Below are 25,130 nucleotides of genomic sequence, written 5' to 3'. Positions count from 1 at the left end.
GAGGCTCTGGTTTGAGGTGCTTTTATTCCACGTTACTTGAAGCCCCTGCGCCTGGGTCAGCCCAGCCCGGCCCGGGCGCTCCCAGCGCTGCACCCCCAAACCCCAGCACACCCAGGGGAAAAGCAACCGCAGCCCGGAGCTGGGCCTTGGGATGAAGCCTTTGGAAAGCCCCAGCGAGGGGCGGGGGGTCCCTGCCCCACTGGGGTCTGGGCAGTGCTGGTCTGGAGCAGGACACGCCCTCTGGACCCTTCCCATGAAGGGACACGGGGCAGTGCTGGAACTGCTGCCCCCGGGATTGAACCAGAGCCAGCAGAGCCAGATCTGGGGAGCTCCAGGATGGGTCTGGGGGTCAGAGGCCCTGTGAGAGGAGGGCTGAGCCCCTTCAGCATCAATCTGCCCCTCTCCCCTGCCCAGCGGTGCCCAGGACAGCCCCAGCAGGGGGCAAGACCCCTGAGCCCCAGCTCCGGCTAGGACACGCTCCGGAGGGATGGGAAGGCACCGACTGCAGGACTGGCTCCCAGGGCACAATGGAAGCCAGGTGGGTGCCCGAGTTATGTGGCTGCCCCGCAGTCCTTCCCTGGGAGGCCAACCATGCACAGTGGGGGCACACGGCACCCGGAGGGGACGCCCCTCCCGCAGCCCCCACGGGGTGCCAAAGCTCACCAAGCAGTGCCAAGCCACGAGCTGGCACGTACCCACCCCATGCTCGGTGTCCAGGGGTGCCTGTCCTGCTCTGGGAACATGACAGCCACCTGCCCATGCCACCGGGGACGGTCAGTGCCGGAGCTGTCGGGATCCAGGCACTCAGGCGGGCAGGGAATGAGAGCAAAGCTGTGGGCAGGGAGATGCCAAAGCCTCCCTCTCCCCTTGGGTAGGAAGTGGGCACGGGCAGCTCCCTAAGCCCCCCAGCTCCCCCAGGGCAGGCTGGCAGCAGCTGAGGGCGGTGGGGGGCCAGCCCAGGCATGGGCTGAGGAAAGCATTGGTTCTCTGGGCTGGGAGCCCCTCGAAGGGAGCGAGGAGTAACTGGGGGGCTGGAGCCACCCGTGCCTGGCTCCGCAGCCCGGGCTGGAAGCTGCAGGGAGCAGAGGGAAGGGACAGGCGCCGCTCCGGGCAGGAGCGGGGCTAGGAGCGGGGCAGGCTGCACATCTCGCAGTGGTCCGTGCCCGGCTGGTTCATGAAGGTGCAGTGCTGGCAGGGCCACATGGCCGCGGCCACAGCGTGCGACGAGCCCCCCATGGCGCCGTACTCCTGCAGTCCCGGGAGCGGGACACCCACCGTGCCTGCGGGAGAGAGCCCGGGGCAGTGCTGGGATCCCGCTGCACACCCCACCCTGCAGCCCCCTCACCAGCCCTGCCCCAGCCCTGGAAGTGCTCCAGACCAGCTTGGATGGGGCTTGGAGCAACCTGGAAGATGGCAAGGGCACGTACCATGTACCACCCGCACAGATGAGCCTCAAGACCCCTTCCAACCCAAACTATTCCACAATTCCATGACCAAGGAACAGCTTCCTCCCCACAAGCTTCCTGTAGCCTCTGTGCTTGGGAGCAGCTCCCAAGCCAGCTCAGCCAAGGGACAAGGGACTCCCCACCCTGAGGGACACCCAGCCCCAGGGACCCCCCTCTTACTGCAGAGCTGCTCGATGGTCGCCCACTGCTCCGATTTTTTCCAGGTCTGTGCAAGCTCCTCATTTTTGGTCCTCACGGCTTCCAGCAACAAGCTGATGCTGTCCTGGAAGTCACAGGTGGGAAATGAGCACTGGGGACCCCTCCAGTGCAAGGCAGGACCCTGAATCTGAGCTGTTCCCCCTTCCCCAGCATCCTTGGTGTGCTCCAGTTTATCCCCTCTGCTCCCCAGCATTCAGACAGATCCCAACACCCCTAAAGCTCCTTTCCTCTGCTCCCAGGAGGTATTCCCTACCCCTGTGGGTCAGTCCCACCTTCCAGAGGTGCAATCCCTCCACGCTGGAGCACTCCAGCCCCCATCCCTGTTCCCATCCTGATCTCCAGCTGCCCACGGTCATCCCGGCTGCCTCGCACATGCGCAGCCTCTGGCAAACACGGCCCAGCTGGATCTCCCCGGGAAGCTCCGGGGCAGCTGCCAGGCCCATGGTGCCCGGCCAAGGGCAGCAGAGCTGCACAGCCAGGACCTCGCTGGCCTTGAGCTCTGGGGGCTCTGATCTCCTTATTGTTCCCACCAAATTCCTGACTCTGAGATAATTTTTAAAACATTTCCAGCTCTGGGAGCTGCAGCCAAGTTGGCTCTGGGATCATGTGGACAACAACCCCCCTCAGTGCTCCCAGCAGCTCAGGGGCTTTGTGTTTAGAGTTTTAAAAAGGTTTTAAATCTTTAAACCTTCTCCCAACAGCTTGGTCGGGAAGAGCCAGCACAAGGCCCTGTCCAGGGTCATGGGATGGCAGGAATGGACACCTCCACCCTCCTGAGGGACCCCTGGAAGGGCTGAGGGCCCTGGGATGGGGGGGATGGAGTGAGGACAGGACCCTCCCAGCCCCGTTACGTACCCGCAGAGGCATGACCTCATTTGTGACCAAGAAGAGGAGCAGATGGAAATCGGAAATGATGTCTAGGAAAATGGAGGAAGTATTTTGGGACAGGTATGTGGCCAAACTGTGGAAGTCCTGGGGAGAGGGGACAGTAATGAGAGAAGTCAATTCCTGTTTGGATCCCCTAACAGATATTCCTGTCCCTCTGGCTATCGTCTGCAATGCGCAGGGACATTCCTAAAATCAGAACCCCGCCCGGCTGACTGAATGCCAGCTAAAAACTTCCAGGAAAAATGATCTTTGGGCCCACAGGAGCTCCTCTTGACCAACCCCAGCACCTATAGAGCTGATCTCAGGTCCAACAGGTGCTGAGGGGGAGCCAGGAAACTCCAGCCTTGTTCTTACAGAAAAGAGGGAGAAGAGGACATCCTATCCCATGCTCTGCCTTGACCTCTTACAGGAACAGCTTTCTGTGCTTAAGGATTCCATCCAGGAAGAGAAGGGAGTAGGAACAGAGCCCATTCTCAGCAGGTTTGTGCTGTCACCATGGGGCTGGAGCCCTCTGGCCCCTCTGGAGCTGCCTGGCAGGCACAGGGAGCCCTGATCCCATGGTGCATGTGGCAGGAGCTGAGCACCGGCCGGCAGCCGGCATTGGCATGCAGACACTGCTCCATGCAGGAAGGACCTTGGCAGGCTGAGCCAGGAAGGGGTGACTTGAGGGCACAGCTGTCCCTCTGCAGATGTCAGTGAGCACGAGGGAGGCAGAGCCCATCCCCAGGGAACCCAGGTCCATCAGGAATCTCCCCTCACCTGAGTTTCTCCCAGCACATCGCGGTTCTCGATGGGGAATGGGTTTTGAGAAATAGAAAAAGTGTACACTGGATCCTTGGGGAAAGTTGTAGTAATCTAAAAAAAAAAGGAAAAATTCAAGGAGGGATGATCAGAGACCAGTGGGATATGGGAAGCACGTCCAGATAGCTGAGAACAGCCATGGCTAGATCCCAGCTCAGCCAAACAGTGAGGCATCCTGCAGGGATCTGATGGCTTTTAATTTAATTTAAAGTGATATTCCATCACCACACCCCTTTCTAAGTTCCCTTTCTAAGGAAGCTGGAGGGACATGATGGGTTTGGTCTTGGCAGATGCCATGGAGAGCATCCCTCTCTACACAGGTTACTGGCATACAGCAATCCTGGCACAGCTGTGCCCTGTGCCAAGCAGCTGCTGCTGGAGGGAGGTCCTGGGGGAATCCTAATGCACACTCCAACCCTCTGTTTTCATCCCAGTGACACCCCAGGTATCCCAGAACAGGTGCCTTCACTCCTGCAGGAATTCCTGTGCTCTGGCACTGCCTGTGCCAAGGGCAGCTGGACCTGAGAGGCTGCTCCAGGTGGATCTAATGGTTGTTGGCACCACCTCCAACTCCAGCAGTATCATCTGGCATCCCAATTATTTGCTTTCCTGCCTTCCACGCCGTAACTTTGTTTCCCAGCCCCGGGGCTGAGCTGTGCCGTGCCTGGCAGCAGCTCTGCTCCGGCCAAGCCCTGCCAGAGAGCAGAGATTGAATTCCCTCCTCCAAGAAAAGGCATTTCTGGACAACCTGCTGAGTCACTCAAAGGAGATGGATCCCTAATTGCTGCTCTGGAGTTTCCTCATTAGGCAGTGCCCGGGACACGGGTCTGTGGGGCTGCTGCTTCCAGGCCATGTGGCTCTGGGCCAGCTCAGAGCCCTGATAAGGCACCAGGCAGTGTTTTCCTGGAAAACAAATGTGTTCCTGGCACCACACCGACCCCATGGAGCAGGGCAGCCACCTCCCTGCTAGGAATGCCTGGCAGCAGCAGGCAGAGGAGGATAATGTGTCTCAGGAATCCCCTCCCCTGGGAATTTCAGAGGTGGGTTAGGGTTTGCTCCCCTGTGACCATCTCCTGTGGGAAGCAAACACGTGCAGGGAATACTCACGTCTATGATGAGGTACTCGACCGGGAGCGGGCGAGCCAGCTGGGTGATCTCATTCCCAAACTTGTCTATGTCCTGAAAGAAAAAGAGTTGGATTATTCCTGAGCATGGAAGTGGTGTGAAGCCCAAGGGATCCTGCCCTGGAGAATCGTGTGCTCTGGCAGATCACTGAGGATGTGGAAAAGAATTGGATGGGTGGCGTAGGGCTGCCCAATTCCCTGCTGCTCTCTGGGGCTGGACATCTCTGTAATTCCAGCACCTCTGGAATCAGGATCTCTGTTTCCTTGTGAGCCAAGAGACTGCAGAGTCACAAACAACCCTGGGCTTGTCTCCCACTAGAGAGAGGCTTGGAATTATCCACGGAGTGTAAAGGTGGGATTCTTGGGGTTGTTGCACTCCATGATACCTGCAGGTATCCCACGATTCCATGATTTAAGTGCCACTTAGGCAGCAGCTCCACCTTAAGAGAGGGACAGGTCACCTCTGTCTCCTCAGCCCAGGCAAACCTGCCTTTCTGCAAATCCAGGAGTGCCTCAACCAACTCTTCATCTGGGAATTGGGAATCCAGGCACTTCCTCACACCCAGACCCTTGGAACCAGCACATCCCATGGCGTAAACTTGTTTTGCTTTGCCAGACGAAGGGAACATAAAGTTTAATTAGGCAGACAAACGGCCGGCATATGTTCATTAATCATAACCTGACAATTAGACGTGATTGATGTCAAACACGCCGGGTTCAAACGCCGCTTCGGAAATAAATCCCGGAGAACTGACACTTTTCATTAAAGATTCCGTACGAGGGGGTTGTGTTTTCTCCCTAAATCATCACTTAACGTGACATAAATCATTCATGGAGCCCCACATAAATCATACGCCCATAATTCCCAGTCAGGGACGTTGTACTGGACGATCCATGGGCTCTTGGTGGTGGAAGCTGGATCTGGAGCTGTCACCCCCTCAAAGGTGACAAAGCCCTGCTCTTCCCGTGTGGGATGGGAGCAGCATTCCATGGGCTGAGCCAGGGAGCACCATGCAGGGCTCTGCTGCCCACGGCTGACTCCAGGACTCCCTCCCCTTTCTCCCAGCCCTGTTTTCTCCAGGAGAACACCACTCCCCCGCTCTCCCTGGTGTTTACACAGCACAGCTATGCAGAGCAGCAGCCAGCACCACCCCTCTCCCAGCCAGACCTCACCCCAGCAGGCTCCAGCACGCTGCTCCCCTCCAGGCACAGCCCCCCTTCCCGAGCACCCCCTGTCCCCAGGAACTGTTCCCTCTGAAAAAAAAAAAAAAAAAAAAAAAATCTCCCTTCCAGTCTTTGATCGCCTTTGAAAGGCAATCCTGATAAGGATCTTTGCTCCTCGCACATGACAGGTTGTGGCCTCAGATCTCTCTGGCTCCGACAGGAGCAGGAGGAGCTGTGGAGCCTTTTTTTGGGAGATCACAGGACCCCAGAGCCAACCTGCTTCTAGATCTCAGTGATACCACAAGAGACAGAAATCAGATCCAATCAGCTTCCCAAACACAATCCTGCCCCTGCATGAAGGGACCTGCAACAACTCACACATAATTAGCCCATCTGGAATTTATTTTCCAATCTAATTAAGTTCTAATATGCAGAAACATTTTTCCAGCACCTGTTGGCTTTAATCTCCCCCTCTGGGGATTTCCATGTTAAATGCCTGCTTTTCCATGGCATGCTGCTGAGGCCTCCAAGACATCCATAGACTGGAACCTCACTCCCCCCAAGAGGACATGTCCTGACCCTGACAGGACAGTCCTCTGAAATCCCAACATTCCTCTCCCACTACCATGATTATTTAATTATATTTAAAAGGCCTTAATGAACATCAAGTTGGGATTGTTGGGAGAAAGATCCTTCTCCTAAGCTTGGCATCACCAGGACCCTCCCAGCATCCTGTTATTGCTGCAGCCTGAGACCCCCAAAGCCCAGTGGCCCAGCTCCAAAGGGAGGCCAGGAAGGGGTTAATGGAGTGAGGAGCTCCAGGACAAAAATCCAGCAGGGAGGCCTGGAGGGTCTGGACAATGCATCACCCCAGTGATTGCATTGTCCAGATTGCATCAAGGCTGGGATTAGAGCCCTTCAACCCACTGTTGGAGCAGGAGCTGCACAGGGATGAGGGAGAACAGGGAAAAGGGTGAGAACACAGACACCTCGGTAGGAGGGAAAAACTTCTGGGTGGCCTTCAGGATTATCCATGGAGGGTGAGGGGAGCAGCCAGGGGAGCTGCCAGCCAGAAGGGAGGCTCAGGATCCTCGTCCCAGGACAGCTGTGAGCATCTCCCCTGTCACCACCCCACGCTGTCACCATCCCACACTGTCACCGTCCTGTGCCGTGAGCATCCCGCATCCCACGCCGTTATTCCCGACCTGCTCCCTCTGCTGAAGGCACGGTGGAGCTCGGCAGCCATCTGTCCTTCCATGTGTGAGTAAATCCCAGCTTTGCTCTTCCCCCTGCTGACTCCCGGGCGCCTTCCCGGGCAGCAGTCCTGCCCCTCGCACGGGCAGCGCGGCTGACGAACGCACAAACGAAGCGACTTCTCCAAGAGCAAGTGACAGGTCAGGGAGAGTTGAAACCCTTCCCAGGAGACTCCTGCTGAGCTAATCCAGCATCCTCCTCCCCGGAGCAGCTGGGACATTTGAGGCTAAGGCAGCTCATGAGCTGGTGGGAGGGCAGCCAGGGAAGTCCTTCCCCGTCAGTGAACACTCCCCGCAGCCTGGCTCTGCCTGGGAAGAGGATTTCCAATGCCATGGTAGGACAGCCTGCCTCAGAGGTCCTGCTGGGCTCTAATAACAGCAGGGCCCTGGCTTGGGTTGTCCCAGGGAGGGATGGGACACGTGTCACTGGTGCCAGGCCAGGGCTCAGACATGGCTCAGCCACAGGAGAGCTCAGAGCACGTGTAGGACTCGAGGGCAAAGGGCTCTTGCACAACGCTTGTAAAGGGCTTTTGTCTTACACCATCCCAAAGAAACTCGGGGGGAATGTTAAACCAGCCCAAAGAAACTCTGGAGGCACATTAAACCATCCTAAAGAAACTCTGGGGGGATGTTAAGGCAGCTGGAAAATGCAATTCACTGTGAGGATGACGATGACATCGTGTTTGCACTGAGCTGTCACAATTACCTGTGATAAGAGACAAAGGCAGCCAACCCCCAAATCCAATTATCCAGGGGTTTTAAAGCCCTGTAAAACGTCAGGAATCTCTTCCCACAGTTGATGAAGTTAATGGTGGAGCAGTTCAGTGCTGCAGAGTTCCAGTGGACTGGGAGGAGGTGACAGCTGGGACGGGGGGCAGCAGCCCAGGGAGGGATCCCACAGCTGCACCCTGAGCACTCCCTCAGTGTTGAATATCAACCCAAGGTACATTCTCAATGAAATCCAAATCAATCCAGCTGTTTTCTAAAACCAGATGGACAGAGGAGGCTGCTCAAGGACAGAAGACAGGATGGAAAATCGTGTGGAATATTCAGCTGGGCTCACCCTCATCCAGCTCAGAATCTGGGTGAAGTGGCCGTTGCAGCACCATCATCTTCACTCACAGGGTCTTTATTCCAACCTGTGTCCATGTCTGCACAGCCTGGACTCCTTCCTGAGCTCTGTGTGCTGAGCTGGCCAAGCAGCACGTGCTGGTTATGCCCCGTTCCAGCTGGAACCAGTGCTGGGCCCTGATGCTTCCCAGACACCCCAGCAGGCCGGCAGGGATCCGTTTTTCCTCCTGCCTAATCTTACCTGGGGAGGCACCTCAGAGCAAAGGAACTTGTTCTCACAGTCCCCACACCCCTCGAGTTCCCCACCGGGGCAGAGCTCTCGCCTCCTGAGCCAGGACAGCAACGGCTGCGTGTCCAAAGCCAATTCCATGGGAGTGGCTCCTCAGAACAGCAGGCCAGGTGCCAGTATAGAGGCAATGGTAAAGAAATACAGAAACCACCCAGCTGCAGACTCAGGGAAACCACAGGACAATGCCAGTGCCATCAGCTTTCCCATTTCCATGGAAGAAAAGCAGCTCCTTTTCCCATTCACAAGCTGGAGGTGAATCCAGCGCGCTGCCCTCGGACAGATCCGAGTTCCATGGGTCCTGCCTCACATCTGGCTGCTCTATAAATACATCCACACTCCACAAACATCAGCCTCCTGGTCCTCATCCAATTATAATTAATTTGTAGAGCTCCTTTCATCCTAAAGGGCTTTTCAGATGAATACTTGGATATTGTATGGGAACGCACATGGACTTTCCTCTGCACAGTCCCAGAGGAAACAACAACCACTCCAAAGTGCAGCATTCTCCCAAAAACTTGCTGGGGGGGCAGGGCAGCACAGAGGGGAGCCCCACAACACAGACTGGGGACAAAGGGAGAGCAAGGTACTGTACCCTAAAGATTCCATCCTGTGCCACCAGATTCCTGCTCCTCCCAGAGCTCACCGGGGCTCGGACGCGGCTGTTGTCACCATCCCAGGATGAGGTAGTGTCTCTGATCTCAAGCCTTGCACATTTAATGGGACCCCAAAGGTTTCCCAAGCCAGGAGTGACTAAGCTTTCCACAGATTTAAGAACATTCAAAAATAATTGAGGGATCCCAGAGCCAAATCCGTTGGAGGCTGAGGGAGAATCCCACCCGGCGGGGCCATCCTTGAGTGCTCCGTGGAAAGGGCAATCGGGGAGAGAAGCTCTGAAACATGAAATCAGCTGCAGCCCGACCCAATGAATCAGTGGATGATGGAAATTTCCATGGAAGGCTGGAGCCATCCGTTCCCATTTTGTTTATCTCCCTGCTTCAGATTAGAGATGGGAGTGAAGCCCTTCTGGGAACACCCACTGGCTTCCTGCTGCTCCCAGCACCCCGGGTGGGCCACATGTGGGCCACAGACCTGCAGGACCTCCTGCGAGGCTGCCCGAGTGTGGCACGGCCTGGGCTGCTCCAGAGTGGGATGGGGGCATGCCAGGAGATGATCTCACCCTCCTCACGTTCAGGGCCAACCTTTGCACACCCAGCTCTGCTGCGCTGTGATCAGCCCTGGCTTATCAGCCCCTAGGAGGAAGCTGCCTGCTCCAGAGAGAGCAGGATTCCTTCTGCTCTCCCTCTCCAGCACTGGACTCAGCCCAGAGGTGTTCCCTGTTTCCAGGTGGGGTCAAGGCAAGCCAGCAGTCTGGCACATGGAGACTCTAAGGGAAACCAGCACTTCCCAGTCCCACATTCAGGACATGCAGGAACACCCTGATCAGCTCTGTTCCCATTGCTGGAGGACAGTCCCCTCATTCCACTCCTCCCAAACAAAGGCAGCTTTCCTTGTCCTGTGCTCCTTAAAGGACAGCTTTACCACAGGCAGCAGGAGCAGACAGGACAGGAAGGAGATAACACACAGGGTGATGGATGGCTAATTAGCCAGCCAGCAGTGCCATTAATTAACTCCTCTGTCCCTGCCCATGGGGCACCAGGAGCCCTGGGCTGGAGCGGCAGCGCTATCGGCATCCGCAGGGAGCCTGATCCAGGGCTCCCAACTCGGCCGTGCAGGCACAGGAGGGGCTGAAGGGCTCCAGGAACAACTGGCAAGGGAATAATGACATTCCATCCATCACCAACAACCCCCAAGTGCAGCAGGCAGGGACAGCAGTGACACCTCATGTCCTTCCAAGACCCCTCCTGCAGAGCTGCCTCCAGCTCCGGGCTCCTCAGCACTGGAAGGACATGAAGCTGGTGGAGTCCAGAGGAGGGAGTATTCACCTGGAGATATTTGCTTGGAGAAGTCTCCAGGGAGACCTGAGAGTCCCTTCCAGTGCCTAAAGGAGCTCAAAGAAATCTGGAGAGGGACTTTGGACAAGGGGTGGAGTGACAGGACTGGGGCAATGGCTTCCCACTGCCAGAGGGCAGGGTTAGAGGGGATTTTGGGAAGGAATTCTTCCCTGTGAGGGGGATGAGGCCCTGGCAGTTTACCCAGAGAAGCTGTGGCTTCCCCAGCCCTGTAAGTGTCCAAGGCCAGGCTGGATGGGGCTTGAAGCAGCCTGGGATAGTGGAAGGTGGCAGGGGTGGAATGGGTTGAGCTTTAAGGTCCCTCCCAACCCAAACCATTCCACGACTCTATGACACTGAGTATTTTGGACCTGCTCTGGATGCACATTTTCCCTGCTGCTCCTCAGGATCAGTGCTTGGATCCAGGGGCACGTCCCAGAGCTGGCCAGGCCCTCAGCCCTCACCTTGTAGAAGACATCAGGCACGTACTGCTCGCTGCTGGACTCCTTGGCGTAGCCCAGCTCGGGCGCGTCCCGGCAGGGCAGCAGGCACTCGTCCCGCACCAGGGCCATGCACTGGTTGGACACCTGGTAGCCCTCAAAGTGCACCTGGTTGTCAGGACCACCTGGAGGAGGAGAGCATGGTTAAAGATCCCAGGATCACTGAGGTTGGAGAACAGCTCCAAGATCGATCTGTGACTGATCCACACACTGTCACCCAGGCCAACATCCCTGGGCACCTCCAGGGGTCGGGGCTCCATCTCACAACCCTTCCCGTGAAGAAATTCTTCCTGAAAATCCTGCACAGGGTGATTTCCCTGGTGTAACTCCAACAGAAACGACTGGAAGAGTGGTACTAAGGTTGGACTCCATGATTTTGGAGCTCTTTTCCAACTTTAAGAATTCCAAGACTCCATGATTAAACACAAAGCTAAGAGTGATGAACACCAAGATGAAGCTGCTGGTGCTGCTGCATAGCAAGAATTTTAAGCAAGAATTCCCTCTAAACTCCACATTTTTATAGCCATACACATTTCCACAACTATCCCAAGAGCACAGAGCCCAGGGAACAGCAGGAATGCTCTGCCAGGAGCTCCAAGGAGGAGGAGGAGCTGCCCTTTTGGGGGCTCTGACAGCATCACCCTCCACTACCCTGCAGGTTTCTCCTCCTTTTCCAAACCAAACCCAGGCATGCAGCTCCTCTGGCCCTGTTTCACTCCCAAGGCTCCCTGAGCTGCAGATCACCTGGCCATGCCAGGCCTGAACAGTGTTTTCTCAGCCTGTACTGGATGGTTTGGTGGAAATCTGACATGGAAAGTGGGAATTAGGAGCCTGGCTCATGGAAGGATCACATGTTTGGCACTTTCCTTTGGATAATGTAAGCAACATCAGGTCATGTGTCACTGGAATACAACTGGAAAGAGAGGAGGGAGGCAGATGGTAGGAAAACGTTACTATTACCAACGCCAGGAATTCAGGAGGGAATAGGAATTAATCCATGTGGAGGATTTAAAGGCAAAGTTGAGGCAAACTATCCAAATACATTTCTGCAGCACAAAAAGAGGGACTCAAGTGTTTAAATAGAACCTGCTGGGCCGATTGAACAGCGGAGAATGAAATTAGCTGGAACAGCAAAGAGGAAATATTCCTTTTCTACCCTTTGATCTGTAACCTCAATCACTCACTGCTCCAGAACAAACACTCCTAGAAATTAAACATAGACCAGGACAGGGGAAGGCCTGAACGCAGTGTGTTTGCTCAGTAAAACACCCTGTTTAATAAAATAAATAAATAAATAAATAAATAAATGTATAAAAGAAAGATACAGATCTATATTTAATGAGAGATGGATGTGTTTAGCAGTCTGGAACATACAGGCATGGGCCTGTTAACTAAAAAAAGAGCTTTTTCACTGAAAAAAAGGCCCTGGGAACCCTTACAAAGGCAGGCTCAGGGCAGGCAATGCCCCATCCCACTTTCACTTTTCACTCTGGATGTTATTTGGAAGTCATGAGGGTTTTTTCATTGTGTTAAACAGAGCCAGAACCAGCGATTCTGCTCCAGGGAAGGTTTAAATGAAGACATGTGTCATCCCATGGAGAAGAACAGAGTGAACTGGCAACACTCCAGCCCTCCCAGCACATGCCAGTGTCCCCCCTCCCAGCCCAGCCCATCTACAGTGCCTCTGGAGACTCCCTGAAAATGGCTAAAACCAGAGGCTTTAACCATAAGCACTCTGCAGGAGCTTCTGTTTTACTCAGCCAAAAAAATGTTTCCAAACTTTTTTTTTTTTTTCCCCTGACAGATTTTTTTTTCTCAGTCAGGTTTCCCTGACAGCAACGTGAGGGAGGTAAAGATCCCTCCTGAAGGAGGAACTAATCCATAACTCTGGAGTGTTGTGGTTCTGCACTGCTGCTTCCAGGCAACAGAATTTGGAGCTTAAGGATTTGAAATAAAAAGTGAGCAACAGTTGTTGCCCTGGCTGCAGGCAGAGAGTGATTTCTGGGTCAGAGAGGTGGGGCTGAGCCTCAAGTCAGTCTCTTTTAACAGTTGCAGAGTGAAGACCAGGCAAATAAATAATGAGTGAGTATTGCAGAGAGGATAAAACAAAGAATGAGGAAGTATTTCAGTTGATAGAGCAAACCCCTTGTTAAATAGGACAGATGGGGAGCAGGATGTGTGATTTTTGGCATGTTCTTCTACTAACAAGAGGTAATTCAGGTGAAGCCTGGAGGGCTGAGGCCAGTTTGTACCTGTAGCCACAACTGTGACAAACTTGGATCCAAAGTGCCCATCGGGAGAGAGGCGACAGATGTTGGGCTGCTGGTTCTGGAAGTTGCCAGCTGTGATGCACTCCTCTGCACTCAGGAAATACGTGTCCTGAGGGGAGAGCACGGACTCCAATCAGCCAAAGGACAAGGTGACGTAGCCCAGACCTATTTCCCTGAGCTGCAGCCAAGGAAAACGACCAACACCCCAGGAAAACAGGCTTTCGTGGAAAGCTGCTGAGGAGCCTGGGACAAGAATGTGACCTGTCAGCTCCCCAGCTCTGGGCTGCCTCAGGACTGCCCCAGTCGAGTCCCACCCACCTCTACACACCTTCTTTTTTTCAAAAATCAAGTTTCACTTTCCAAATATGGATATCACTGGGTTTACAAGGACAGGAAGCTGTAGAGGTCGAAGTTTGAGCCAGGTATGTGTCACAAAGCCCAGCCCATGGGAACATCCTCTGAGTCACTCTGCCTCACTGGGTTTGTCCCTAACATCCCACTCCACTCCTTGGAGTTTTCTTAGCCCTAAAAAGGGCAGGGATAGATGAGATTGCAGGGAGAAATTCTTCCCTGTGAGCAGGGTGAGGCCCTGGCACAGGGTGCCCAGAGAAACTGTGGCTGCCCCTGGATCCCTGGAAATGTCCAAGGCCAGGCTGGACAGGGCTTGGAGCACCCTGGAACAGTGAAGTTATCCCTGCCCACGGTGGCACTGTATGGGCTTTAAAGTCTCTTCCCACCAGAACTATTCCATGATTTCATGAGCCCCATTTCCTCAAAGCAGGGATGTGAAGGGCTGCAGCATCTCTGCCTGCTTCCCAAACAGCTCAATCCCTAACATTTCCAAGGGCTCCAGCTCCTTTTCCTTCAGAAGTGCCTGGAAAACCCAATCTCCCAAGAACTCCAGTGCCACCTGCAGCCCTGGCTCAGCTCTCTGCCTGGCTCAGGAGCTGGAATTCATTGGGAATCTGCTGGGTCACACCTGGATCTCACCTTGTTCCTGCTGTATCGAACAGTGCCTTTCCGTGTGTCTTCTGAGACCAGGTCAGTAAATATCCAGCCAACCTACAAAGGGGGATGGAGAACATTGCTTTAAGGAAAAAAGAAGGACAAAAAAAAGAAGGAAGGAGGAAACCAGAAGAGCTCAGACATTTTCTGCTCACAGGACACGATGTTCTTGGCTCCTCTCAGCCCTGTGTACACTGCTGCAGGGAATGGCTCTCCCAGCTGTGCCTTGCTCCTTGGAATCCCATTTCCAGGAGCAGCAGCATGCCAGCTGGCCAGCCAGGGCACCTGCAGCATTAGGTTTCACTATGGAATATTTTTTCATGGAAAGATCTGGAGGCTGCAAGAGGCCTCTGTGCCACCACCCTCTCCCACCCCCAGCATTTCCTACGGAGAGTCTGGAGCGGGACCCGGCGCCCGGGGGTGACAGAGCACCTCAGGTGGCCCCAGCCTGACCCTCTCACACAATCCCAGTTTGAACCTTGCATGCACTGGTTAAGAGAAAGCTCATACTGGAGTGTGACTCATTCCAAACTGCAGTCAGCACTGACCCCAGCAAGCACATTCCTGCTTTTTGTGGTACAAACACACCTCGGAGTGAATCCTCTCACACACGTGTGAGAAACACCTTGGCATCAATCCTTCCAGAGCTGTGACATGGACACACACCTTGGCATGATCCCTCTCCACCCAGGTGCCAACCCCAGCTCCCACAGCATTAACCCTTCCAAGGCAGAACTGATCCCAACTCCCCCAGAGCCCAGACAGACCAAACCCTGCAGCCAGCACTTGGTGACGTGTTAAGTTCTATGGATTAAAAATATCTGATGGGAGAACATGGAAATAAATAATGCTCTGAGAAGTTTTGCTCCAGCCTCTGGCGAGGGGTGGGATCTTATCTGAGAGAACAAAGCCCTCCCCAGATGTTTACAGTCTGCACTAAGCCTTCTGCCAGGCGGGTTTTCTCCAGCAAGTCAAATCTTGTTTGTGTACATCCCATTCCTGGCATTCCCACCATACCAACGCTGCTCCCAAACCGGAAAACATCAGTTGGAGGGCTGTCAGGAAATCAGGGAGTCCTGATGGGATCACTGCAGCCTGGAACTGAGGGGGACCTGCACCCCTAACCCCACACAACACTGACTCCCTGCAGCACCAAGGAGGGGAACACAAGGCAAGGGCAGCCCCGGCTCCTGGAAATGGAGCACAGAGGCAACTCCAGCTCCATCTGGGCCAAATTAGCACTTGCCAGGGAGATGCTCCCTGAATGGCTCCTGTTGGAGGGGAAGGAATTGGGAAGATGGAGTTTGTGCTGCTTTGCCCCTGCTACTGCAGCCACACAGCCCTGTGAGGGGCCTGTGCTCAGGAAAACCCTCTGGATTTAGGTTTCAGACCCAAATATGTACCAGCTGCTGACACTTTAGCAAGATTTAGGTAGTCTAGAGGGTGTTGGATAACCCCATGGAGCTGGAGAGAATTGCTGACCACTTCCCTGCCACACAGACACGAGATCTGACACATCCTGACCTTTCTCAGGCCGAGCTTTGCCGCGATCTCATCCACAACCTCGGCTTTGGGATCCTCCAGGATCTCCAGGCTGTTCTGGGTGCCAATCTGCAGCAAAGAGACACTGGTTAGTGACACAGAACTGGGGAAAAACCAGTGCAGCCACTGTGGGCAGTGAGGCAGAGACTGGGAGCAGAGATCTGGGCTTCCCCTCAGGCATCACCACACACTGGTGTCACTCCAGAGACCTCCCTCTGCCACTCTGCTCTCAAGTCATGCTCCCAAGGATCCATTTGTTCCTTTTCCACTGACAATCTGTTGGATTTTACTTGGCAGCTGTGCAGAAACCATGAAGAGGAAGGAAATACGTGAGGAGCACTCGGCTGAGGAGTGGTGCCGTGCCCCACCTAGCGGGGATTCCAGCTGCTCCAGCCAAACCCATCCTCAGACTCTCCATTATTTTGTCTTCAAATCATTTAGACTTCATTCTATCTAATTAAGCTGCTTCAATTTTCCCAGAGAGCTGGTAAGGAACTGAAGCAAGGGCTGCAACTGTTTTTTCCTAGCACAGAATCTGCTGGAAAACCGGGAATCAAGGAAAGATTAAAAGTGAAATCTGCAGTTACAGTCACCCTGGATTTAAATCATCCGAGGGTAAAAAACAACAAAAAGCAAAATGGGGGTTTAAAATTCTTTCTGTGGCTGCAATGGATGGTGATGTTCAGGACACAAATCATGTCCTCTTTTCCTCAGGACAGTTTTCCTTGGGGAGCTGCAGCTGGAAACACCAAACTAAAAAGGTGTTTGTGTGTTCCCTGATCCTGAGTTGGCACTGAGGGCCCGGGGTCTCACCTTTTCTCAGGACAGTTTTCCTTGTGGACCTGCAGCTGGGAATAGCGTGGCAGGTTTTCCAAACTAAAAAGGTGTGTTCCCCAATTCTGAGTGGCCCCTGAGGGGGCCCTGGCTCTCACCTGGGGGGGTTCATAGATGGCTGCCACCTCGGCCCGGATTCCCAGCGGGATGTCTTTGTGCTCCGTGTACCGGCCGTACAGATATCCCAGATGTTGGTTCCCTGTCTTCCTCCAGAAGTCTAGGAAGCGATCTGCAATTGTGTGGTTCTCAAACATGATGTTGTCAACATGCCTGTATTTCTGTTTGACAAAGTTCGAGTGTCAGGCCGTCCTCCGCTGGCTCCGGTCCCTTCCCAGGACACACACCACCCTCCGGAGCTGGATCCTGCACAGCAGGGCTGGGGGGGCTGGGGGCTCCCTCCCTCCTCCCTCTGCTCAGCTCCCACCCCTCAGCACTGCTCCCTGCTCAGGCTGGGCTGTGGGATATGCTCAGCACCCCCAGCACCTCAGGGCCTTCTCTGGGACCTTCACTCCAAGAGGGTGAAGGAAAAGGACACTGAAATTTAGGAGAAAACCAACAGAACCTGAATGGCTTTTTGGATGATCCCATGAGAAAAGAGTGGGGTTAATCAGCAGGATTCATCACCATGCTGCTAGCTCAGTCCTCACGCTGGGAGGAAATTCTGACCCAGGACATTTTGGAGCCCATTTGGCAAGGCCTGAAGACCTGGACAGGATTGCTCTGACACCTGGAGGCTTTGTGCTCCTGGTTGGCTTTTTTGGAAATCACTTTGCCAAAGCAAAAGCCAGGTCCCCTGGCAGGTGCCCGAGCTCCTCTCACCTGTCTGTTGAGGGTGATGGCACTGGGCTGGCACTTGGTGCAGATCCCCTCGGGCCAGGGAGGGTGTCCCTCACACCCCGACTTGATCTTACAGCTGATGTTCTCCAGGGCTACAAACTTCCCTCTGGGACAGGAGGGAGGGGAAAGGGGGAAGAGGAACAGGGAACAGAAAGAAAGACAGGTGGGAGAAGAGGGAGAAGGGGGAGAAGGGGGAGAAAAGAAGGAAGGGGGAAGAAAAGGAAAAAAAGGCTGCTGTTAGCACAGTAAATGCTTTTGGAGCAATCATTTATGGAGTCTGTGGGAAGTAAGAGATTGTAGCACCACAGCAAATCCTCCTTTCATATGCACAAGGCTTCCTGGAAAGGGAAATTCCCTTCAAATGGAAGTCTTGTGGACTTGAGCTGCATCATCCAAAGAAATTCTAAAAGTCTCAAAGGTATTGAGGAATAGCAGGGAGAAGATTACACCTCTGTGTAACTTATGTCCACCAAGTCTGAGAAACAGGCTTGGAGCTTGGTATAATTAGGGAACTTCTTTCCTTCCATCTGGCCTTTCCCCCCATCAGGAGTGTTTCCTGGAAGGAATCATATTGCCACAGGAAAAGAAAAAATAGAAATAAAATGGGGACATAAAATAAAAAGACAGACTTAATTTTTCCCTCCTGTCTTTTCCTTTTAACCTCAATTTTTTAATGTGTTTTTTTCTCCTTCGTTTGCCATTCAATCCTCACGTCCAACACTGAGATCTGTCTGTACTTTCATTCGTGTTAGAAAAACCAAAGCTCCAACCAGATTCCCTTAAACCCAGAGATTTCCTTACTTGTCTGCCCCTCCGGTCAGCTTCCTGATGTAGGCATGGAAGGACATGTGCTTCACAGGAGGCTCCAGATGGTTCAAATAATCCTCATCGAAGGGCTGCCAAAAACACGGCACAGAGCAGAGCCAGGTCACACACCTGTCTGATAACACCCTGATCCCTCAGCAAATGCATGTTCCACACTCAACCCTGCCAATGTGGAAGCAATCAAGGAAATTCAGGCTCATTTGCAAGGCAGCTACTACTGGGATACAAACAGTGGAGCTTTACAACGGGGAGTTTTATGGTGACCTCCTGCTCTGGGAACAGATTGGCCCCACAAATCAGAATCTCAACGGCAAAAGGTTTTTTCCTTTCAATATCTAACAACAAACAACGGGCCCAGCTGTTCCAACATAGCCAAGGACTCCCAGAGCACTTCCAGCAGAGGGGAAGAGCCATCCTGGAACAGCAGGATCCCCTCTGGGGGGGTGGCTGCTGCTTCATGCCATAAATTACACGGCCCTGCACGTCTGGAGGTGTCACTAAAGCTGCTTCAACCTGGATAACCATGGAATGGTTTGGGCTGGGAGGGGCCTTAAAGCTTATCTCATTCCACCCCCTGCCATGGCAGGAACACCTCCACTGTCCCAGGCTGCTCCAAGCCCTGTCCAGCCGGGCCTTGGACACTTCCAGGGATCCAGGGGCAGCCACAGCTGCTCTGGGCCCCCTGTGCCAGGTGGTTAAACCGGGAAGTGCTGGGATCCAGGAGAGGGGACAAAACAAGAAAATCCAGGGAATAGTGAGGACTGAGGGAGAAAGGAGCTTTTTTGAAGCACTTTCTGTTAAACTCACTGCTGCAGAAAACCAGCTTTAACCAGGATCAACCCAGGGCCACAGAGGCCTCGAGCTTTAGTGATCCCAGAACCAGCAGCTCTGGCAGTGCAGGGCAGGATTCCAGCCTGGAGCTGCCACCTCTTGGCAGGCACCACTCCTAGGAAAAGTGTTCCTACTGGGAGGAACTGGGGTGAGTCTGTAGCACCTTCCTGGGGCTCTTACCTCCAGTGGGACACAGTGCACACATTTGCCCAAGGGGCCGTGGCGACACCTGGGCAGAGAGAGAGAGAGAGAACTGGGGTTAGATCTCATTTCACCTGGAAACTGAAGGAGGAATAAATCTTATTTAATCATGGAAAAATCAGCCTGTAAAAGTTTCTCTGGAGTAAGTTTGGTGTGGAAGATCTACACGAGCTCTGAGCAATTCTCCATCCCCCACGTGGCAGGGTGATTTTAACAAAAAGCCACCCAAAATGTTCATCCTTTATCAGGCAGGGCAGGAACAACCAGGGAAGTGTGTGTTTATCAGGCAGATAAAGTCCTGCTGGGTAGAGTTACAGAGGGGAAAACATCTCCTTTTGTGGGGATTGCTTTAAAAAAACCCCTAAGCTAACACCAGGTCAGTGCTGGTTTCCAAAGGAAGGGCCCAGGAGAGGAGCAGTGAGGCTGGGCTGTGGAAACAATGGATGGGATCCAGTTGCAGGAGGTTTTTAAAGGATGTTTTGTGGCAGATAATGTACAGAAAGGAGAGGTAAATGCTGCTAAAGCACTCAGCATCCTTCACTGGAGATTGATCCACACTCCCCAAGGCAGGAACCAGCCCAGACAACTCCTTTTATCCTCAACACCCTCCCTGGGCCCTGGCTCCCTGCTGGGAACAACCCCATCAGCTCCTCTGGAAAATGTGGGTGAGTTCAAGGCAACATTTCTGCCACAGAGTGGTGGGGTTGCCTTTATTGCTCTAGTGATGTGACATCCCATCACTTATGGTAGCTGGGAAGGTCAGGGGGGATTCTCCACAAACTTCCTCATTGCTGCAGCACTGAGGATAAACCACGTGGGGCACAACCCCAAGGGGAAGGGCAAACCATTCTGTTTTAGCAGGAATTCCTGCCTTTAAAATTTTCCCTCCTACCTTTTGAGGAGTCTTATTCCAGAAGGTTCCAGCCCCAAGGCCACAACCAGTGCAGACATCAGGCCAGGACCCAGCTGGGTCATTAACACTGAGCAATTAAAAGGCCCCTCCCAGCAGAGGATGTTTTAGCAGCACCAGAGCAGGTTTTGGGTGGGTTTAATTTGTTGTTATTTTTGCACAAAGAGAAGCTGCTTTGTTTCCCTAAGCCTCTTGCAAGGAAGAGCTTTGGGAAGTTGGACTTTGGTGCATTTTTGTGAGCAAAAGGGACTTTCTGGTTTCATGGAGAGCTCAGGCAGACATGTGATGAAGGGAAGCCAGAGCAGGCAGAGACCCAAGTCCCACTTCCAAACCTCTGCCATTGGATACTTCCACTCCTTTCCTTCACTTCCATGTTTCCTTTATGAGGAGTGGCTGAGTCTGAAGGCACAGAGTGCTCCTGCTTGGGACAGCAAATCCTGGAATGCTTTGGGTTGGAGGGACCTTAAAGCTCATCCCATTCCACCCCTGCCATGGCAGGGACACCCCCACTGTCCCAGGGTGTTCCCATCCCCATCCAGCCTGGCCTTGGACACTGTCAGGTTGCTCTGAGTGGGTCCTTCCTGCCCAAAACCCTGGGATTTGGGCATCTGCTTCCTCCCTGGGCTCACCAGGGGCTGTTTTCCCTTGAGAATGTCCCCAGGGCATTCAGGATGGAGCCAAGGACAGCTCCACCAGGAATTTCCTGACTGCTGGGCTAGGCCATGGCATTCCAGGCTCTGGTGAGCCCCAGCTCCAGGGGCAGGACCAGGACCCACCCCCACCACTTACAGCTGCTGGTCTCGGTTCCGGTAAATCTTCCCATCCTGCTTGATCAGGTACTGGTCAATCTCATCTTCCACCACCTGGGGGGCCCCCCCAGGCCGGGAATTTTGGGAGACAGAGGTGTCCATGGTCTCTGAGGAGGAGCCAGCTGGGCTGGAGGGATACAGGAAAAGCATATCCCCGTGCCTGCAGGGTGGGAAAGAGCACAGGGCTAGTGGGAGCTGTGGGAGACAACAGCCAGGAGGCTGGAGGTGCTTCCTAGCAGGCAGCCAGCTTCCATGGGAGGGCATGGAATGTGGCACACATTGCAACCAGGCCAGCACAGGTGGCACTTGGAAGCTGCTCTGTGAGTCACCTCTTCCTGCTTTTATTTGCAATAAATGCAAATCCTTCCAGCAGGAGACAAAGCTGAGGGGAAAATATGGAAGAGGGAGTGGGGATGAAGGAGTGAAAACAAAGAGAGAAAGCTGGGATGAGGGAAAGGAGAGTGAGGGAGGGAAAGCAGGCATGAAAGGGTGAAAACAGAAATACAGGAAGGCGATGGGGGGATAGGGCAGGGAAAGCTGGGGATGAGAGAGGCAAAGTGGGGATGAGGCAGGGAAAGCTGGGACAAGAGGTGAAAGCAGGGATGAGGGAGGGAAAACTGGGATGAAGCCTCCCCACAGCAAACACACCCCAAGGAGTGACCCAAGGAATCACCACCACCTGTCCCGTGTCACTGTGACCCCTGTTCCAGCACAGCCACCAATCCCAGGAGTGACACTGGAAGATGGGCACTCCTGGGATGTGACTTTCCCACTCTGGAAGCTCCAAGCAGAGCCCCTCCCTAGTGGTGAGGACTCACTTGATCTTGAGCAGGTTGAGGGATTTGTTCTGCGCCGCCGTGATCTCGCCGGTCCGGTTGCGGTTGGTGTACACGGAGAAGCCATTATTCCTGAAGCCAAACTCCTTGGCCACCTGCAACACAGGCAACAGGGACAAGGTGTGAGGTGTGAGCCTCCTGAAAGGGGCTCAGAGCCACAGCTGACCCCAGAGAACTTCTCCTGCAGAAACTCAGCTCCATTCCTGAGCTTGGCATAACAAGAGATGGAAAGACCTGGAAAAAACGAGCAATGGATTAAAGCAGGAGCTGAAACAACTCCACCAGAACTGTCTCTGCCTCACACAACACAAAGGCAGAGTTCCAGCCACAGCCAGGAGAGCACTGCATGACTGCAGGGGGAAACTTCTCCACTATCCCAGTTTCCTTGCTCCAGCTGCACCAGCACACACCACCAAGTCATTCCCATCCTCCTGCCACCAGAATTCCTCAATCCACACCTCCACCTCTGTGGATCTTCTGCCCTCAGCTCCATTCCCCCCTCCCAGCTGCTCCACTCAACCTCTTCCTGCTGTTCTGGCTGGCTTTCCCCCCTTTTCTCCTCTCTCCCATGGAATTCACTCCACAACAGCCACCCCTCGGTCCCCAGGCAGGTTCTCCCAGCTCAGATTAAGTCTGGTTCACTTGGAATCACTCCAACACCTCTTCCCAGCCAAAATAATTTGCACATTTGGCCCCTTGAGAACTTCATCAGTTTACAAGTGGTGTTTAAAGTTTGTCTATTTGCCAGGTTTTGCCCTAAACTCTGAAGTGAAAGGCCTTTATTTTTATTAATAAAAACAATGCCCATGGCTTAGGCTGGAGTCAGGGACAGGATCCTGCCCACAGGACAAATCTGATGAGCCACAAAGAGCTGTCACATGAGCACAGCCATGAAAAGCAGTTTTCTTCCTGTCAGCTCAGCTGTGATTTGCAGCACTGAGTGATCCCTTTGAATGGGATCCTTTCACAGGGATCAGCTCCTGCTCCTCAGGCCACAGAATTCCATTTTTAGGGGCAGACAAATCCCACAACACATTAACAGCAGGTTTGAGCTGATTCCTGATCCTGAGCACACCCAGAGTGACTTTCTGGGTGCTTTTCCCCAGGATGTGCCACAGGAGACAGGGCAGATTCTCCAGCCCTTTATTCCTTGAGCACACCTGGAGCAGTTCCAGGTTCATTCCTGGTATGGAAGCAGCAATCTGACACCTCTCTAATTACAGCTGCCCCCCTAAACACCAAACCCAGCCCCTGGGTGAACATTCCAGCATTAAAATCCACAGCACAGGTAGGTCTGTGTTTTATTTAGATAAAACACAGACCTCAGGTGGGAAAATTTGCCACTTTCCTCTTCCAAGCAAACCCTGCAGCAGGAAATAAACCCAAACACATCCCTGCTGCAGCTCAGCCAGAGCACAGAGCCTTCCCCAGATGAACAGGCAATTCCAGGTGCTTTTGTCCTGGCAGGAAGTGTTTTCCAGCCCGAGTAACCCGAGCCCTGGAAAGCAGCAGCTCGTTCTGCACAGGCTCCAGAGCTCCTGGAAGCTCCTCTTGCCTTGGCAGGGGCTGCAGGGAGGTCCCTGAGGCAGCCCTGAAAAACACCAGGTTTGTCCTGGCCAGGTGGGAATGCTGGCAGGGAATGCTGGCCTGTCTGGGCCACAGCTCCAGCCCAAGCTGTGACTCACAAAGGGAAGGTTCCCACTGCTGCCATTCCCTTCCCTTCAGGAACACACTCATGGAGCAAAGAACGCCCAGGCCGAAGGCTCCAGAGGAATTCCAGGAGGGGAGCAAAGGGAGAACTGCTCCCTCCTGAAGAACAGAGAGCAGCTGCATCACAGCAGGGCCAGCCCCATCCCCAGAGCGTGCTCCCCTCCCCAGGGGCTCCTGGGATCTCACTCCATCCCTGCCCTGCTCTCTCCAAATCCATCCTGGAGAACCAGGAGCACACACAGCACACACAGACAACATTCCAAACCCAAATCCTGCAGCTGAGCCAGCCTGGGACCCACCTGGAGCAGCAGGTTTGGCCATCCCACAGTTCCCTTTCTGCTTCCCAGCTGCCACTTCTTTGAGAGAACCCCAAAAAATCCTTGCCAGGAAAATTCCCACCCCAGGAAGCCCCAACAGAGAAGCTCAGGGAGTTTTTTCTTTAAATTTGTTTTCCCTCTGGAACAACAGAAGCTGCACCAATCCAAATGTGGTTTTCCACATGGAATGCTGCTCCTCGCTGCTGCCAGGGGGGTTAAACACGGATCTCCCACAGGACAGAGCCAGGGGAGACCTGGCCCATCCCATGGGAAGGCACTATGCACCCTGGGGTACCTTTTTGAGGAACGTCCCCACCGTTTCTCTCTTGGTGGCCGTGATTCTCTTCACTCCCTCCGGCGACTGCACACGGATAATCTGGGAATGAGGGAGCAGCGAGTCAGGGAGGGGGGACAGAGCCCACCCTGAGCCCCCAAACTGATGTCCCCTGCTCCTCCCTCCTTTTTCCTCTTCCACAGGGCCTGGAAACAGCCAGGGGAGCAGTTCTGGGGCAGCACGGGGTGATGTCTGTGAGCATGGGGGGAATCATTCCAATGCTTTGGGCTCTTGGCACCAGCTGGCTCCAAGGAAAACACCTTTGGCCAAAGCTCTGACCTCAGAGATGGAATTACACCTTCAGGAGACCGCATCAGACCTTCCAAGGGGAGTTATTCACACAGGCACCGGCCCAACTGGTGTTACCGGGCACTGCACTGGTGTGGCTGAGCCCCGGGAACGAGGGAGGGGGGCGAAACTCCAGCGGCTCCCGGAAAACCGGAGCTCCTGGCGGGGGGAACAGGGAGAGGAACCCTCGGGGACAGGGACAAATATAAACCTCGGTGTCCCCGGAGCGCTGAGGGGCAGCGCTGGGACTCGAGCGGGTCTTAAGGGGACGCTCAACCGCGGCTGTGTGACACGGGGACACGACACGGGGACACGGGGACACGGGCACGGCGTGAGCGGGGAGGGGACACGGGAAAGGGGCAGGCACGGGATAGGGCACGGCGAGCTGCCCGTGTCCCGCCGTCACCCCGCACGAGCCCTTTTCCACTCTCCCGACTTCCCTCCGGGGCACAGCCCGCCGGGAACGGCGCCGGGAGCCGTTCACCGGAGCGAGCAGCTCCCGAGCCCCCCGCCCCGACCCCCGCCCGCGGCTGAGCGGCACCGCGGGGTCACGGCTCCGACCCCCGCAGGGAAAATCACGGGGGAACCGCCCGCGGCGCCGCTCGGGGGGCTGTCCGGCCCGGACACCGCCGGCCCCGGCGCCGGCCCCCGTCCCAGTGCCCCGTCCCGGCCCCACAGGAATCTGCTGCCTCATCGCCCCTCCCCCGGCCGCACTCACAATCGTCTCGGCCATGGCGCTGCCCGCGGGCCCGGGGCTCGCCGCGCCGCACAGACACGGCCCGGTGCGGCCCGTCCCACTCCGCTTGTCCCGGCCCTGCCCGGCCCGGCCCGGCCCTGCCCGGCTCCTCCCGGCCCGGCCCGCCGCCTCCCGGGACCGG

General features: G+C 54.7%; 1 protein-coding gene across 1 annotated transcript; it reads right to left on the bottom strand.

Moving 5' to 3' along the window:
- Window positions 1-5: 5 nt before the first annotated feature.
- On the bottom strand, window positions 6-25,130 carry NPLOC4 (NPL4 homolog, ubiquitin recognition factor). Its single transcript, XM_059864231.1, has 17 exons — window positions 24,971-25,130; window positions 23,926-24,006; window positions 21,586-21,698; window positions 20,748-20,927; window positions 19,028-19,076; window positions 17,993-18,087; window positions 17,174-17,297; window positions 16,453-16,632; window positions 15,503-15,589; window positions 13,964-14,035; window positions 12,956-13,082; window positions 10,668-10,828; window positions 4,461-4,532; window positions 3,312-3,407; window positions 2,520-2,636; window positions 1,626-1,728; window positions 6-1,280 (listed from the first exon to the last, which is right to left on the bottom strand). The coding sequence occupies exons 1-17, from the start codon at window positions 24,983-24,985 to the stop codon at window positions 1,123-1,125; spliced, it is 1,830 nt and encodes a 609-aa protein (XP_059720214.1). The 5' UTR covers window positions 24,986-25,130; the 3' UTR covers window positions 6-1,122.

This window comes from Haemorhous mexicanus, chromosome 20 (assembly GCF_027477595.1).
Source record: "Haemorhous mexicanus isolate bHaeMex1 chromosome 20, bHaeMex1.pri, whole genome shotgun sequence".
NCBI lineage: Eukaryota > Metazoa > Chordata > Aves > Passeriformes > Fringillidae > Haemorhous > Haemorhous mexicanus.
Note: the sequence above shows the minus strand (reverse complement) of the source record. Positions and strands in the feature narration are given on the sequence as shown.